This window comes from Eurosta solidaginis, chromosome 1 (genome assembly GCF_040869045.1).
Source record: "Eurosta solidaginis isolate ZX-2024a chromosome 1, ASM4086904v1, whole genome shotgun sequence".
In the NCBI taxonomy this organism is placed as follows: Eukaryota; Metazoa; Arthropoda; class Insecta; order Diptera; family Tephritidae; genus Eurosta; species Eurosta solidaginis.
The window spans coordinates 172,196,686-172,212,041 of record NC_090319.1 but is presented as its reverse complement, the minus strand read 5'-3'; the positions used below and the strand labels follow the sequence as shown (position 1 = coordinate 172,212,041).

The 15,356-nt window shown below is 38.7% G+C and overlaps 1 protein-coding gene across 3 annotated transcripts; it reads right to left on the bottom strand.

Annotated features, from left to right (window-relative positions):
• On the bottom strand, positions 1-5,386 carry LOC137239792 (uncharacterized). Of its 3 annotated transcripts, XM_067765463.1 has the most exons (4): positions 5,081-5,386; positions 3,924-4,989; positions 735-1,126; positions 1-667 (listed from the first exon to the last, which is right to left on the bottom strand). In XM_067765463.1, exons 1-2 carry the CDS (start codon positions 5,172-5,174, stop codon positions 4,541-4,543), a joined length of 543 nt encoding a protein of 180 aa, XP_067621564.1. In that variant the 5' UTR covers positions 5,175-5,386; the 3' UTR covers positions 1-667; positions 735-1,126; positions 3,924-4,540. The 3 variants fall into 3 exon arrangements, 2 of the variants coding, with proteins under 2 accessions (XP_067621564.1, XP_067621571.1); XM_067765470.1 differs by lacking the exons at positions 1-667; positions 735-1,126 and adding an exon at positions 2,343-2,621; XR_010949480.1 differs by lacking the exons at positions 1-667; positions 735-1,126 and having other exon boundaries at positions 3,943-4,989; positions 5,050-5,386.
• Positions 5,387-15,356: the final 9,970 nt, after the last annotated feature.

The following is a 15,356-nucleotide window of genomic DNA, read 5'->3' as shown; positions in this document are numbered from 1 at the left end:
TTCATACTAGGTACATGCATATTATACATATGTATGTACATATTTTTGTTGCATTAAAATACATCGAACAATTTGTTAAAGATCTTTGATTTAACATTCATATATATACTAAAATAATTAAATGATTAATTTTTTAAGAAGTAATCCCTAAAATATCAACAAACTAAAAATATTAAGCGTGTATATAATCTTCCAAATGCTTCACGTTGCCCCATTGCCGCATATAGACCCGGTAACAAGCACCATTTACCATAATTCAACGCATTTATATTAATGAATAGTAAAATTAGATACATGCATACATATACATACAAACATATTGTATATACAATAACATATACATACATAGTAGCATTAAAAATTCGAGTTTTTCAAAAGTAAATTCAGCGTTTACATATGAGACATTTAAAATAAACATTTTGTACTATTTAATTTTTTTTTTAAACTCTAAGCGATTGTGCTGGCGCTATAGTACTGATTAAAATTAATAAAGGCAATCAATTGGCCAATCTCCTAATAACCATGGCGTACAATTTTGTTACCTAGATAAATTGTTAATTTGATAAATTTATCAAATTCTTGTTCATCATTGGATAGTTTTTCGTAGCGTGGATGTGTGAAATGCTCATCTCCGCTGCGTTTCTTGAATTCGCGTGACTATAGATTACTTTGAGAAATAAAAGAAAAAGTAAATTATACCAAAAAAATTATTAACTTTTGTACTGCTAACTTACTTGTAAAACCGTAACGATATTTTAAATATATTTTCAATAGTATTCTAAAATTCTGTGCTATGACAATTTAGCATGCAAAGAAAGATTATCCTTTTCACATACGTGGTATGCTTGCGATAAATGTCTTCAATTGATTTCGCTTGTATTAAATCATCCTTGAAGGTCTTCCATGATGCTTGCAATGCATTTGCTGTTATGTGATTTTGTAGCGCATGAACAAAATGATAGAATTAATAACGCATCAGTTGAATATGGCGATACTGTGGTGATTTGAGTATGGCTTTGCCATTTGCTTGCTCATTACGCTAAAAAGACTTGTGCTAGCTTTTTGGATTTTAAAATCTCATAAATGCGTTTGGCCTCTTCCACGCCCTTGTTATAGTAGTATAAACCTGCAAAATCCAAAAATTCATATTAAAGCAAGTAATGATTTCTAAGTTCGGCTGTAATCGGACATAATATACTCAGCTGAGAGCTTCTATTGTGCAGTTCATTTAGGGCCTTATTAAGTAAATCGATTCTGATCAAATTTTTTTTCGCATTTAAGAAAAAATATATGTAATTTTACTTTGGTAATAAACCAAATATTTATTTTATTTTTAAAAGTTTATTTTTATTAATTTTTGATTTTAAATAAAAAAATTGAAGTTAACACGAAAACTCAATTAAAAATTATTTTAAAAATTTAAGTAAAGAGTACAAAGTAGTTAACACTATATTGACAGCCTTGAAATAGCCTTTCCATTCGTATTGAGTTACATAATAAGGCCCTTAGTTTCAGTTTCTTGAAATGAAGTATTGTAAAAAATGCGCGTGCTAACTGACCGATTATGACCACTATTATTACAAATATTTCTCTTTATATGGAAATAAAATCCTCGGGAGCGTGCGATAAGCTACAACAACAAAGACTAAAAATCATATTTGCAGAGCCACTTAGTATTTTTTGTACTTGTACAATCGAGGTGATATTATAAGCCCGTTAGGTCCCTTCTGCTTGCTGTTGTTGTTGTTGTAGCGATAAGGACACTTCCCGAAGGCCTTGAGGTGTGTTATCGAGTTGATGGTCCTTTGCCGGATGCAGATCCGGTACGTCCGGTACCAAGCCCGACAATCACGGGAACGATTTGTTATGACCACATGCGGCTTTCTAGGCCACCCCCACCCCCTAGATCCATGAGGACTTCGGGGACGCCAGAAACTCGGGTATTAATGAAACAGAATTCGCCACGGATAGGTGAGGTTGACAATTGGGTTTGGAGAAGCTATGTATTGCGCTGGCAACCTGAAGTGGCTGCGCTACACAAACCCCTTGAATCCGGTATTTTAGTCGCCTCTTACGACAGGCATACCTACCGCGGGTATATTCTAACTCCCGAACCCGCTGGGGGGGCCTTCTGCTTTCTCTTTCTCCCTTATTTCTCTATAACCCCTATATCAGTTAATATGCCCTACGTCAGAAAAATTATTAACTTTTGTACTGCTAACTTACTTGTAAAACCGTAACGATATTTTAAATATATTTTCAATAGTATTCTAAAATTCTGTGCTATGACAATTTAGCATGCAAAGAAAGATTATCCTTTTCACATACGTGGTATGCTTGCGATAAATGTCTTCAATTGATTTCGCTTGTATTAAATCATCTTTGAAGGTCTTCCATGATGCTTGCAATGCATTTGCTGTTATGTGATTTTGTAGCGCATGTACAAAATGATAGAATTAATAACGCATCAGTTGAATATGGCGATACTGTGGTGATTTGAGTATGGCTTTGCCATTTGCTTGCTCATTACGCTAAAAAGACTTGTGCTAGCTTTTTGGATTTTAAAATTTCATAAATGCGTTTGGCCTCTTCCACGCCCTTGTTATAGCTGTAGTATAAACCTGCAAAATCCAAAAATTTATATTAAAGCAAGTAATGATTTCTAAGTTCGGCTGTAATCGGACATAATATACTCAGCTGAGAGCTTCTATTGTGCAGTTCATTTAGGGCCTTATTAAGTAAATCGATTCTGATCAAATTTTTTTTCGCATTTAAGAAAAAATATATGTAATTTGACTTTGGTAATAAACCAAATATTTATTTTATTTTTAAAAGTTTATTTTTATTTATTTTTGAGTTTGAATAAAAAAATTTAAGTTAACACGAAAACTCAATTAAAAATTATTTTAAAAATTTAAGTAAAGAGTACAAAGTAGTTAACACTATATTGACAGCCTTGAAATAGCCTTTCCATTCGTATTGAGTTACATAATAAGGCCCTTAGTTTCAGTTTCTTGAAATCAAGTATTGTAAAAAATGCGCGTGCTAACTCACCGATTATGACCACTATTATTACAAATATTTCTCTTTATATGGAAATAAAACCCTCGGGAGTGTGCGATAAGCTACAACAACAAAGACTAAAAATCATATTTGCAGAGCCACTTAGTATTTTTTGTACTTGTACAATCGAGGTGATATTATAAGCCCGTTAGGCCCCTTCTGCTTGCTGTTGTTGTTGTTGTAGCGATAAGGACACTTCCCGAAGGCCTTGAGGTGTGTTATCGAGTTGATGGTCCTTTGCCGGATGCAGATCCGGTACGTCCGGTACCAAGCCCGACAATCACGGGAACGATTTGTTATGACCACATGCGTCTTTCTAGGCCACCCCCACCCCCTAGATCCATGAGGAGTTCGGGGACGCCAGAAACTCGGGTATTAATGAAACAGAATTCGCCACGGATAGGTGAGGTTGACAACTGGGTTTGGAGAAGCTATGTATTGCGCTGGCAACCTGAAGGGCCTGCGCTACACAAACCCCTTGAATCCGGTATTTTAGTCGCCTCTTACGACAGGCATACCTACCGCGGGTATATTCTAACCCCCGAACCCGCTGGGGGGGCCTTCTGCTTTCTCTTTCTCCCTTATTTCTCTATAACCCCTATATCAGTTAATATGCCCTACGTCCATGTAAACACGCGCTGGCAACCTGAAAGGGCTGCGCTACACAAACCCCTTGAATCCGGTATTTTAGTCGCCTCTTACGACAGGCATACCTACCGCGGCTATATTCTAACCCCCGAACCCCCTGGGGGGCCTTCTGCTTTCTCTTTCTCCCTTATTTCTCTATAACCCCTATATCAGTTAATATGCCCTACGTCCATGTAAACACGATTGATATTATAAATACTTGTACAACTTACTTGATTTCATTCTTGGCGATTCCAAACTATCATCCTCCAAATAAAGGTATACGCGTCGCCTAGAAATCCATCCATGATCATGTGTTCCAAAGAAACGTACCACGAATTCATTTGAATTATGGGGCCTTCGTCTGAAATTTTTCGGTATTTCTGTAGGTGGTAGGATAATTGCTGGCCAACAACGAAATTATGTAAATTTGGCCCCCACCATTTCCCTATATAAAGGCAGCCGCCCCGATTCACATTCGTCACAAATGTAACCTTCACTCGGATCCAATGCAATATTTAAACACTTGCCATGTACAGCAGTCGGACATGTTTCACAACAAATAACTTGCCCACCTCCTATGCGTGCACCAATTAACATTGTGCTGTGACGTGAACAAATGATATGTGCAGCTGTAAGTATTTGTTCCCATTTTCTTCGTCAGTCCTTATTTCATTTTTTACTTTGAAGGCAATTTGAGATACCCCATTGTCAAAAGATAAATCTGTTTTGTTTCCCCCGGAAATAATGCTTTGCATATGTTCCTGTTTTTGTTCTACCTGCGTCACATTATCCGTGTTTATACACTCAATATCAGCTCTAGTGCAGTCTTCATTTTGTGAATCACCTCTTAATTTTCTAACTCGCTTTCACCCTCGATATTACCAATCATTGACGTTGTAGGTATACTATCTAAATCGTTAGCAAATTTTTTGTCTATAGTATCTTCGCAGAGTACCGCAGAACCATTTCGCACAAGTAATTTCTCAATAGGACTTATAAACTTTTTACTTGCTACGGCTAATGTAGTCGGTGAAGGCGATACTTCCTGGTTACGTGTACGTCTCACACATCCTAATAACGTAGTCGTTGCATCAGTCAAAAGCTCACTATCGCTACCGCCTATATCTGGACTTGTAGTATGTATAAGCAATTCGCGGCGCCGTGTACTTCTTGTTTGAAGTCCCCCATCACTTTCGCTACCGTTATATGCAGCACCAGTTCCTGTTGGCGGTGTTGTAAATCCAATATATTTTGGGCTTAAATCCGAATACAATTCGGCCAGTAGGTCACGTTTTCCTTAAAAACCAAAACAAATATCAGAAAGATAACTACAAATTGTTAAGGCAAATAGCTTACATGCAGCACCAAATCAGTACAGGTACAGTACCACTACGTATACCACGCTCTTGTCCAGATCCACTCTGTATATAAAGTGCCCAAATACCCTTTGGACCATATAATTTATGGCCAAATATTGACATTAAATCAATTTTATTGTATTAATTGAAATTTTGCCAACTGCGTGTGCTGCGTCGGTGTGAAAGAATATATTTCGTGAGCGGCAAAGAGCTCTTATATCAGTAAACCAACTTTTACTAGTTAATTTTCTGTTTTAGTTTTCGGTTTGTTGACAAAAATTAAAAATGACATTTCTCCTTCCATCACTTTTGACAGCAGAAATTGAAAGACCGATTGACAGTTTATGTTCTAGCGGCAACAACAAAATACAGAGGAGGGTTGCATTTACCATGATTGTCACTCATGAAATCTGTTCAATGCTGTCTTGGCCGAGCCACAGCTCGGGGATGGTGCCGGTCAAGATATAGTGCAAAAAAAGGAAAAAAGTGGTATTAGTATTTTAATTTAAATATAGTATCTTTATTTGAACTAAAGATTAAGGACAGTATATAATTACATATATACATATATTTTTAGATTACCTTTTTTTGATGATTCTGGAATCGCTGGTGGGATACGTCCGTACACGATGATGTTAAAAAATCCAAGAAGGAAATAACAGAATTTGTTAAGCCCGCTTGCCAGTCGAACTGTTTATTTATTCCTGCGATGTTTATTTGCATAGTTAACATAAACGGTTCGACTGGCTCTGTTAAGAAATATAAAGCGAATGCGAGGGCGACCCAATATGTTTTAGAGTTTGGGCTGTTGGCCTAAACATGCCGCCCCCCTTGCGAAACGCAAAATGTATTCGGACATATCCCGCCGCTGGTTCGCAGAACTTGCTTAAATTAAGCTTAAACTAGTTCCACTTGAGCCACCTAAAGGAGAAATTGCAAAATAATAAATGAAGATACACATGGTTCTAATTCAGTGGCACATTTATTTTCAAGTTTCATGTATGTGGGTAGGTATAAAACATAGTTAAATTTACTATTTCGTAAAAAAAAAAAGAACATTTGTATATAAAGGAAGTTCATTTTATGAATAACTTTACAATTATTCCAAGGTTTCAAAAACCAAGTATGAAAAATATTTAAAAAATCCATTTTATGTATAAGTATGTAGGCATATATATTTTATGTGTGTAAGTATATATATAAAAAAGTATGTAAAATTACTCTTTGATAAAAATATGAATTTAACAGGCGCCAGACAATACCCAGCCAAAGATGGTGTTCTGTGCCAACAGGGGCCCCAAAGTTCCGGCTGGTATGGCACCCAGCATAACCTTCGGGACCACGTCGGCACCGAGCACCAATCGGACTGGGTCGGCGACGTAAAACCGTGGGTCAGCGAGCCTGATGTTGGCATATGGCGTGGCTACCGTTGCATCCAGGCTTGTTAGTGGGGTTTTCCTCCGGAAATGAGGCAACGCCACGGCATAAGTGGTGACGGTTGCCGTCTGCCCATGCTTGCCCCGCAGCTTGATGAAGCACCCACGCCGATCCCCCAGAACCGTCACATCAAGGCCGAGCCGGCGAATGAGCTCATCCGCGATGATGGACGTTGCAGCGCATGGATCGACTAAAACTCGAACCAGGTGCAAGCGCCCACCGGACTCAATCTTAACAACGGCCGTGGGTGCAACCGACGTGAGGCACTGGATCAGCTGTGGCGGCGCACGTGGGCTGACAACCGTCCCAGCCCGGAAAGCACTCGTTGGATGGAGGTGGAATGCGGATGAGTCCACTCTCCATTTTTTATTATTGTGTTGTGCATGCTGCACGCGTCGTTTTTTTCTTCTATTCTGGCTGCTCCTCTGCGGTTGGAAAGTTTTCATTTCCAATCCGCTAGCGATCACCTCGTGCCTGAGTAGAGGTCGAAAACGGCGCGGTTGGAAAGTTTTCATTTCCAATCCGCTCGTAGAGGGCGGGTGGAATGCAGATGATTCCACTCCGCGAGCTACACCTGGGCGGAAAGCAGACGTTTCCGCTCCAGAGGACTCCGTTTCGACCTCGGACGCGTTTAATGAGAGGGTGTCGCTATCCTCTACGGTGGTTCTCAGTGGCCCGCGATGCCACGTGTTTCGCCGCCGACGCGTCGTGTCCTGAGCTTCCGCGATATGCAGCATGGTGTGGTGGTCGTCCTTGCACTTATTGCACCGTCCCTCATGTGCAGTGTGCTGCGCTATGCAGAGGCGACAGACAGTTGGTGCAATAGTTTTTTTTTATTACAAAATACCACCTTTTTTCCGGTGTGCTACCGCGGAAGACAGGACACACCCTGAGTGGGTGCTTCTTTTCGCACAATCGACAGGCCAAAGAGAACCCCTTTGCCTCAGCTGTTTTACGAATTGCAGTGAATCGCGTCATTTTTCTGAAAAGGAAAATAATTTGTTCTAATTTTGTCGACGTAGTGAGCATGTTTCGGTTGGCGAGCAATTCTGGTAAAGTAAATGTGAACTTCACCTGATAAGGGGGTTGTTGGTGGAAGCGCGGTAATGTATGCGATACATGAATACGCGATAGCTGTATTGTATTGTAATATAATTCATATTCATTTGTTTTGCAAATGATGCCCTCGGACCCCCAAGACAGAAACAACGCCAAACCAAACATTAGCAGGAAAGATTTTCTCAAATAATGTCTAATTTATATATTTCCCCGCATTTATAGCATTTATTTTTGATTACTAACTAGTTTCTCATAAATGTAAATGTCTACGTCATGCTTTTCCGTATGTGACGCATGTAGCCTTACGGATAATTGATGATGTGTCAACACCCTTATGCTACCGTACTAGTGAATCGATTGTTTGCAATATCGATATATTGCATATTTCACTAACTTCAGTTCCGGATTAATTAACATAGTGTACCTATACCAAGTGTGTTCACTAAGCGATAAACGTCAAAACTACAAACAGCCTCGCTCACCTGATGGAAATCTCAGGTCTAGAGTCGCATTTTTAGTCTCAACGACAACATTTTTGACTACCAATCGTATGGACTTTTTCAATTTTTCAATCATTCGGAGCCTTCGGTAATGGTATCCATTTTGAATTCGCTGTCATTCCGAATCCAGCGAGTGTCTGTCAGAATGCTTGACAGATAAGTCAACACACTTGTACTTGTACACTATGTTAATTAATGAAACGAAAACAAAAAGAAAAACGTGCGGGAGTGAATTTTTTCTTAAAATTGTAATTTTAATTAGTGCGTGTGCGGGCGAGTAATGTAAATCGCGGGCATTTAACTTTTCCGTTGTTAATTTGTCGTTAGTGAAGTGTTTTGTGAAACAAAATATACATATGTGTATATATATTGCAACAAAAAAAGGAAAAAAGATATGATAATGAAGACCTATGAAAGGTCAATCAAAAAAAAACCTCCACCAAAGCAGAGTAACTAGCATAGTGAAAAGTGTGTGATTGTGTTTTTTTTTTGTTTTTTTTGCAACGATCCGCAATAAAATTATGCGATCGTGGAGTGAGAACATACATATGTAGTAGGGTGTGTAGTGAATTTTTTTTTTTATTGTAAAAAAAAAGAAAATTTTTGAGTGGTTTTTTTTTTTTTTTTTTTTGGGGTTTTTGCTTCGAAAAGCAAAATTGCATTGATGATTGTTAGGGTGTCCGAAATTTGTCCTCAATTTTTTTTCTGTTAGAAAATTTTGTTCTTTGTTCCCTTTTTTTTCGTATAGTGTTTACAACTTTTTACTTCGAAAAGTAAAAAGGAATTGTGCGGTGTGCCGTGCATTATAGTAGGGTGGCCTTAATTGAAAATTTTTATTTATTTTATTTTTGTTTTTTATTTTTATCTCGATAAAAACGGGTGTATGCAATGGAATTGGCAGCGCTTTGTATAATTTAAGTAACGTTGCCTTTGCCATTGTACTATCCTTTTTTTCGTTTCTTCGCAACAAAAAATTATGTTTATGTGACGACCCCTATATATAATGCACTAGGCAAAAGAACAAGAAAAATATTTATTTGAGGGAAATTGCATTATTTAATAGGTATGTGGTTTACGAAACCACGGACCTTTTTTTTGATAGCTTAAGCTGACCCAATTTTTTTTTTTTTCATGATTCCATGCAGTCCAATGCACATAGTCATTGCGTGTATGCCCGCGCACATGTTTTCGGTGGCGACTACCTGACAACCTCACTTGGTATTGAGTGTAAAAACGCATAAAAAAATATGAAAATTTAATAATAAAATGTGTTCATCAACTGTAGCAACATATTGTTGCTTTTATAAATGAAAATCACCACCCATGTGCGCAAGCATGTACATGTACATATGTAACATTAGGCTGCATCAAAAAAAGAGATTTTTGTTTCCACTATGAGTTTGTTGAAGTTGCTTCGTTTTGGTTAGGATAAGTTTTGATGTTGTGTGGAGATTTTGTAACTTCAATTGTAGCGTTACTGCTGGAGATTTGGGTCTGACGTGTTTTCGGTGTCCGCATTATATGGTGGTAGTAATATTAGTTTGACAAGTGGTCTTGTCACTTGCCCCCTTTCAGTCCTTATATCCACAACGCGCACCCGGTTGTCTGAACCAGGGTGTAACCTTATCACACGCCCCAATCTCCATTCGTTGGGAGGAAGATTGTCTTCCCGTATAACCACCATATCTCCGACTTGCATATTTGATTTAGGGTGCTTCCATTTTATCCGTTTCTGTAGTTCCGAAAGATATTCTGATTTCCATCTTCTGCAGAAGTTTTGATGTAATGCCTTGCGTTTCTGCCAGCGATTGACTATTGAGGCCGTATTTTCATCAACGCTGATTTCCGCTGGTGCTAATAGGTGTCCTCCAATCAGAAAGTGTCCTGGTGTTAGAGGCTCAAGGTCAGATGGTTCATTTGAAGCGGGGCTAAGAGGGCGAGAATTGAGACACGACTCAATTCTACATAACAATGTGTTAAATTCCTCAAAAGTGAATTTGTTGTTTAAGGCCACTTTTTTGAAGTGGATTTTAAAGCTTTTCACTCCCGCTTCCCATAGTCCTCCCATGTGTGGAGCTCCTGCTGGTATGAAATGCCAATTTAATGCCTGATGGGAATATTTTGACAGGGTTTGGTTTCTTGCATCGGCAAGAAATTCCTTAAATTCAGTTTTTAATGCACGTGATGCACCGACAAAGTTTGTTCCATTGTCCGAATAAATGTTTCTTGGACATCCTCGTCTAGCTACAAATCTTGAAAGAGCGGCTAGAAATGAGGAAGTGCTCAAATCACTAGTGGCTTCTAAATGTATGGCCTTAGTAGAAAAGCAAACGAACAGACAAACGTAACCCTTTGAGGTACGACACCCGCGCCCACGGTAACTCTTAATATCGAAAGGCCCTGCGAAATCTACCCCTGTATTGGTAAATGCACGCGAAAAGGTGGTGCGTTCTTGGGGTAGAATTCCCATGAGCTGATTTTGAGATCGTTTCTTGAAGATCGTGCAGATCTTACAATTATGAATTACGGATCGTATCATGGTTTTAACTTTTGGAATCCAGTATTGAGTTCTAATGATACGCAGCATTAATTGGTTTTCACCATGGAGAGACATTTCATGGACAAACTGAACATACAGACGTGTAAACCTACAATTGTACGGAAGTATTATGGGATGGCGTTCAGATTCGGTAGTATCTTTGGATGCACCAAGTCGTCCACCCGTTTTCACAACTTCGTCTTCATCAAGATATGAGGTGAGAGACAGTATTTCGCTTTTAGATCCAATTGGCGTTTTAGATTGCAAGCTTGAAATTTCTGATCCGTAATATTGCTTCTGAGCAAGTTTTATTAAACGGGTTGTTGTTGCTTTAATTTCATCTGAGGAAATTAAATAAGATTCAGGTTGACTACAATGTTTATTTTTAGGATGCGTTCTATGAAAAAACCTGAGTATATATGATATAACTCTTAAAGCCCTAGAAAGATTTGAAAACCTATCGAGAATATCATTAATATTGCTTGAAATTGCGGTTGCATGTACTTGCACGCGTTTTTCTTCAATATTCGTATTAAAATCTAAATTTTGTGTTGGCCACTTTTCCTTCTCTTCTTGGAGCCAAGAAGGACCCTGCCACCACAGAGAATTGTTGACTAAATCCTCGGCTAGTATTCCTCTACTGGCTAAATCTGCTGGGTTTGTACCTGAATCCACGTGATACCATGATGAACTTCCAACTTTGTCGATGATTTTTGTAATTCGATGCGCAACGAAAGTTGACCATGAGCACGGAGGTTTTCGTATCCAAGCCAGCACGATTGTCGAATCTGTCCACAGGTGAATGTTTTGTTGACCTAAATCAAGGTTAGCGCAGATAGATTCGGTTATCTCCGCTAATAATACAGCTCCGCAAAGTTCCAGTCGAGGAAGTGAGGTGGTTTTGACTGGAGCTACCCTTGTTTTTGCCAAAAGCAGATTCACAAATATGCCGTCGTTGGTTTCCACTCTTAAATACACAGCTGCACCATACGCTTTCTCGGAGGCGTCGCAGAATCCGTGGATTTCGACCTTTTCTGTTGGAGAAAAGGCTACCCATCGCGGTATTCGTATTTTGTCGATCTCCTTGTACGTATTGGTAAAATTTTTCCACCTGTCTAATGTTGAAGACGAAACTGTTTCATCCCAGCCAGTACCCTCTAACCAGATATTTTGCATAATCATTTTTGCCACGATAATTGTTGGAGCTAGCCACCCTAATGGATCAAAGAGTTTTGCGATAGTAGATAGTATCGCTCTTTTTGTGGGCTCGGTGTTTTCTTCTATAGGTTTTGCTATGAAGTAAAACTGATCGGAATGAGCATTCCACCTAATACCGAGCGCCTTTAACCTACTTGAATCTTCAAATTCTAAGAAATATTCGCTCAGTAGATGAGCTTTGGGAATACCCTGTAATATTTCACTGGAATTTGAAGTCCATTTTCGTCCGATCTTATTGAGAGTGAGCGCTTGGGCTCTGAAGTTTCGGGAAGCATCATCGTTTTAGATTGATAAATTGCGCCCACGGTAACTCTTAATATCGAAAGGCCCTGCGAAATCTACCCCTGTATTGGTAAATGCACGCGAAAAGGTGGTGCGTTCTTGGGGTAGAATTCCCATGAGCTGATTTTGAGATCGTTTCTTGAAGATCGTGCAGATCTTACAATTATGAATTACGGATCGTATCATGGTTTTAACTTTTGGAATCCAGTATTGAGTTCTAATGATACGCAGCATTAATTGGTTTTCACCATGGAGAGACATTTCATGGACAAACTGAACATACAGACGTGTAAACCTACAATTGTACGGAAGTATTATGGGATGGCGTTCAGATTCGGTAGTATCTTTGGATGCACCAAGTCGTCCACCCGTTTTCACAACTTCGTCTTCATCAAGATATGAGGTGAGAGACAGTATTTCGCTTTTAGATCCAATTGGTGTTTTAGATTGCAAGCTTGAAATTTCTGATCCGTAATATTGCTTCTGAGCAAGTTTTATTAAACGGGTTGTTGTTGCTTTAATTTCATCTGAGGAAATTAAATAAGATTCAGGTTGACTACAATGTTTATTTTTAGGATGCGTTCTATGAAAAAACCTGAGTATATATGATATAACTCTTAAAGCCCTAGAAAGATTTGAAAACCTATCGAGAATATCATTAATATTGCTTGAAATTGCGGTTGCATGTACTTGCACGCGTTTTTCTTCAATATTCGTATTAAAATCTAAATTTTGTGTTGGCCACTTTTCCTTCTCTTCTTGGAGCCAAGAAGGACCCTGCCACCACAGAGAATTGTTGACTAAATCCTCGGCTAGTATTCCTCTACTGGCTAAATCTGCTGGGTTTGTACCTGAATCCACGTGATACCATGATGAACTTCCAACTTTGTCGATGATTTTTGTAATTCGATGCGCAACGAAAGTTGACCATGAGCACGGAGGTTTTCGTATCCAAGCCAGCACGATTGTCGAATCTGTCCACAGGTGAATGTTTTGTTGACCTAATTCAAGGTTAGCGCAGATAGATTCGGTTATCTCCGCTAATAATACAGCTCCGCAAAGTTCCAGTCGAGGAAGTGAGGTGGTTTTGACTGGAGCTACCCTTGTTTTTGCCAAAAGCAGATTCACAAATATGCCGTCGTTGGTTTCCACTCTTAAATACACAGCTGCACCATACGCTTTCTCGGAGGCGTCGCAGAATCCGTGGATTTCGACCTTTTCTGTTGGAGAAAAGGCTACCCATCGCGGTATTCGTATTTTGTCGATCTCCTTGTACGTATTGGTAAAATTTTTCCACCTGTCTAATGTTGAAGACGAAACTGTTTCATCCCAGCCAGTACCCTCTAACCAGATATTTTGCATAATCATTTTTGCCACGATAATTGTTGGAGCTAGCCACCCTAATGGATCAAAGAGTTTTGCGATAGTAGATAGTATCGCTCTTTTTGTGGGCTCGGTGTTTTCTTCTATAGGTTTTGCTATGAAGTAAAACTGATCGGAATGAGCATTCCACCTAATACCGAGCGCCTTTAACCTACTTGAATCTTCAAATTCTAAGAAATATTCGCTCAGTAGATGAGCTTTGGGAATACCCTGTAATATTTCACTGGAATTTGAAGTCCATTTTCGTCCGATCTTATTGAGAGTGAGCGCTTGGGCTCTGAAGTTTCGGGAAGCATCATCGTTTTAGATTGATAAATTGCGCCCACGGTAACTCTTAATATCGAAAGGCCCTGCGAAATCTACCCCTGTATTGGTAAATGCACGCGAAAAGGTGGTGCGTTCTTGGGGTAGAATTCCCATGAGCTGATTTTGAGATCGTTTCTTGAAGATCGTGCAGATCTTACAATTATGAATTACGGATCGTATCATGGTTTTAACTTTTGGAATCCAGTATTGAGTTCTAATGATACGCAGCATTAATTGGTTTTCACCATGGAGAGACATTTCATGGACAAACTGAACATACAGACGTGTAAACCTACAATTGTACCGAAGTATTATGGGATGGCGTTCAGATTCGGTAGTATCTTTGGATGCACCAAGTCGTCCACCCGTTTTCACTACTTCGTCTTCATCAAGATATGGGGTGAGAGACAGTATTTCGCTTTTAGATCCAATTGGTGTTTTAGATTGCAAGCTTGAAATTTCTGATCCGTAATATTGCTTCTGAGCAAGTTTTATTAAACGGGTTGTTGTTGCTTTAATTTCATCTGAGGAAATTAAATAAGATTCAGGTTGACTACAATGTTTATTTTTAGGATGCGTTCTATGAAAAAACCTGAGTATATATGATATAACTCTTAAAGTCCTAGAAAGATTTGAAAACCTATCGAGAATATCATTAATATTGCTTGAAATTGCGGTTGCATGTACTTGCACGCGTTTTTCTTCAATATTCGTATTAAAATCCAAATTTTGCGTTGGCCACTTTTCCTTCTCTTCTTGGAGCCAAGAAGGACCCTGAAGTGAAAGGAAAAATGACGTGTTGATCCTCGCAAAAATGAAAATCCGCTGCTGTTGGCACGCAATATAATATTTAAACACTGTGAGTTGTTGGTTCGCAAAATCCGCTTCTTTAATAATATATAAACAGTGGAATTGATGTGGTTCACAAAATGGTCGCTGGATGAAAAAACGGTTTAAGGACCAATGTCTTGGCCGGGCCACAGCTCAGGGATGGTGCCGGTCAAGATATAGTGCAAAAAAAGGAAAAAAGTGGTATTAGTATTTTAATTTAAATATAGTATCTTTATTTGAACTAAAGATTAAGGACAGTATTTAAATAATACATATATTTTTAGATTACCTTTTTTTGATGATTCTGGAATCGCTGGTGGGATACGTCCGTACACGATGATGTTAAAAAATCCAAGAAGGAAATAACAGAATTTGTTAAGCCCGCTTGCCAGTCGAACTGTTTATTTATTCCTGCGATGTTTATTTGCATAGTTAACATAAACGGTTCGACTGGCTCTGTTAAGAAATATAAAGCGAATGCGAGGGCGACCCAATATGTTTTAGAGTTTGGGCTGTTGGCCTAAACAAATGCGATGAACATGTAATCGATTACTCAACGCATGGCTACATGGCGCACGACATAGAAGTCTGTTGAATTTTGATTTTTATGTCACTTGCCGTATCGGTTGTCATTTTATTTTTTACATGTGTCATTTGATATTTTGAAAAAGCGGGAAAACAAGTGAATTCGAAAGAAAAAGGTAAAAATAAGCTTTGAACTAAAACAAATATAAAATATGTTTCTGTAAT

What these genes read in the sequence shown, in the direction of transcription:
- LOC137239792 (XM_067765463.1), bottom strand. Translation starts at nt 5,174, where the DNA reads ATGTCAATATTTGGCCATAAATTATATGGTCCAAAGGGTATTTGGGCA. An exon ending in AGAGCGTGGTATACGTAGTG is followed by an intron (nt 4,990 to 5,080) that starts GTACTGTACCTG and finishes TTGGTTTTTAAG; the next exon opens with GAAAACGTGACCTACTGGCC.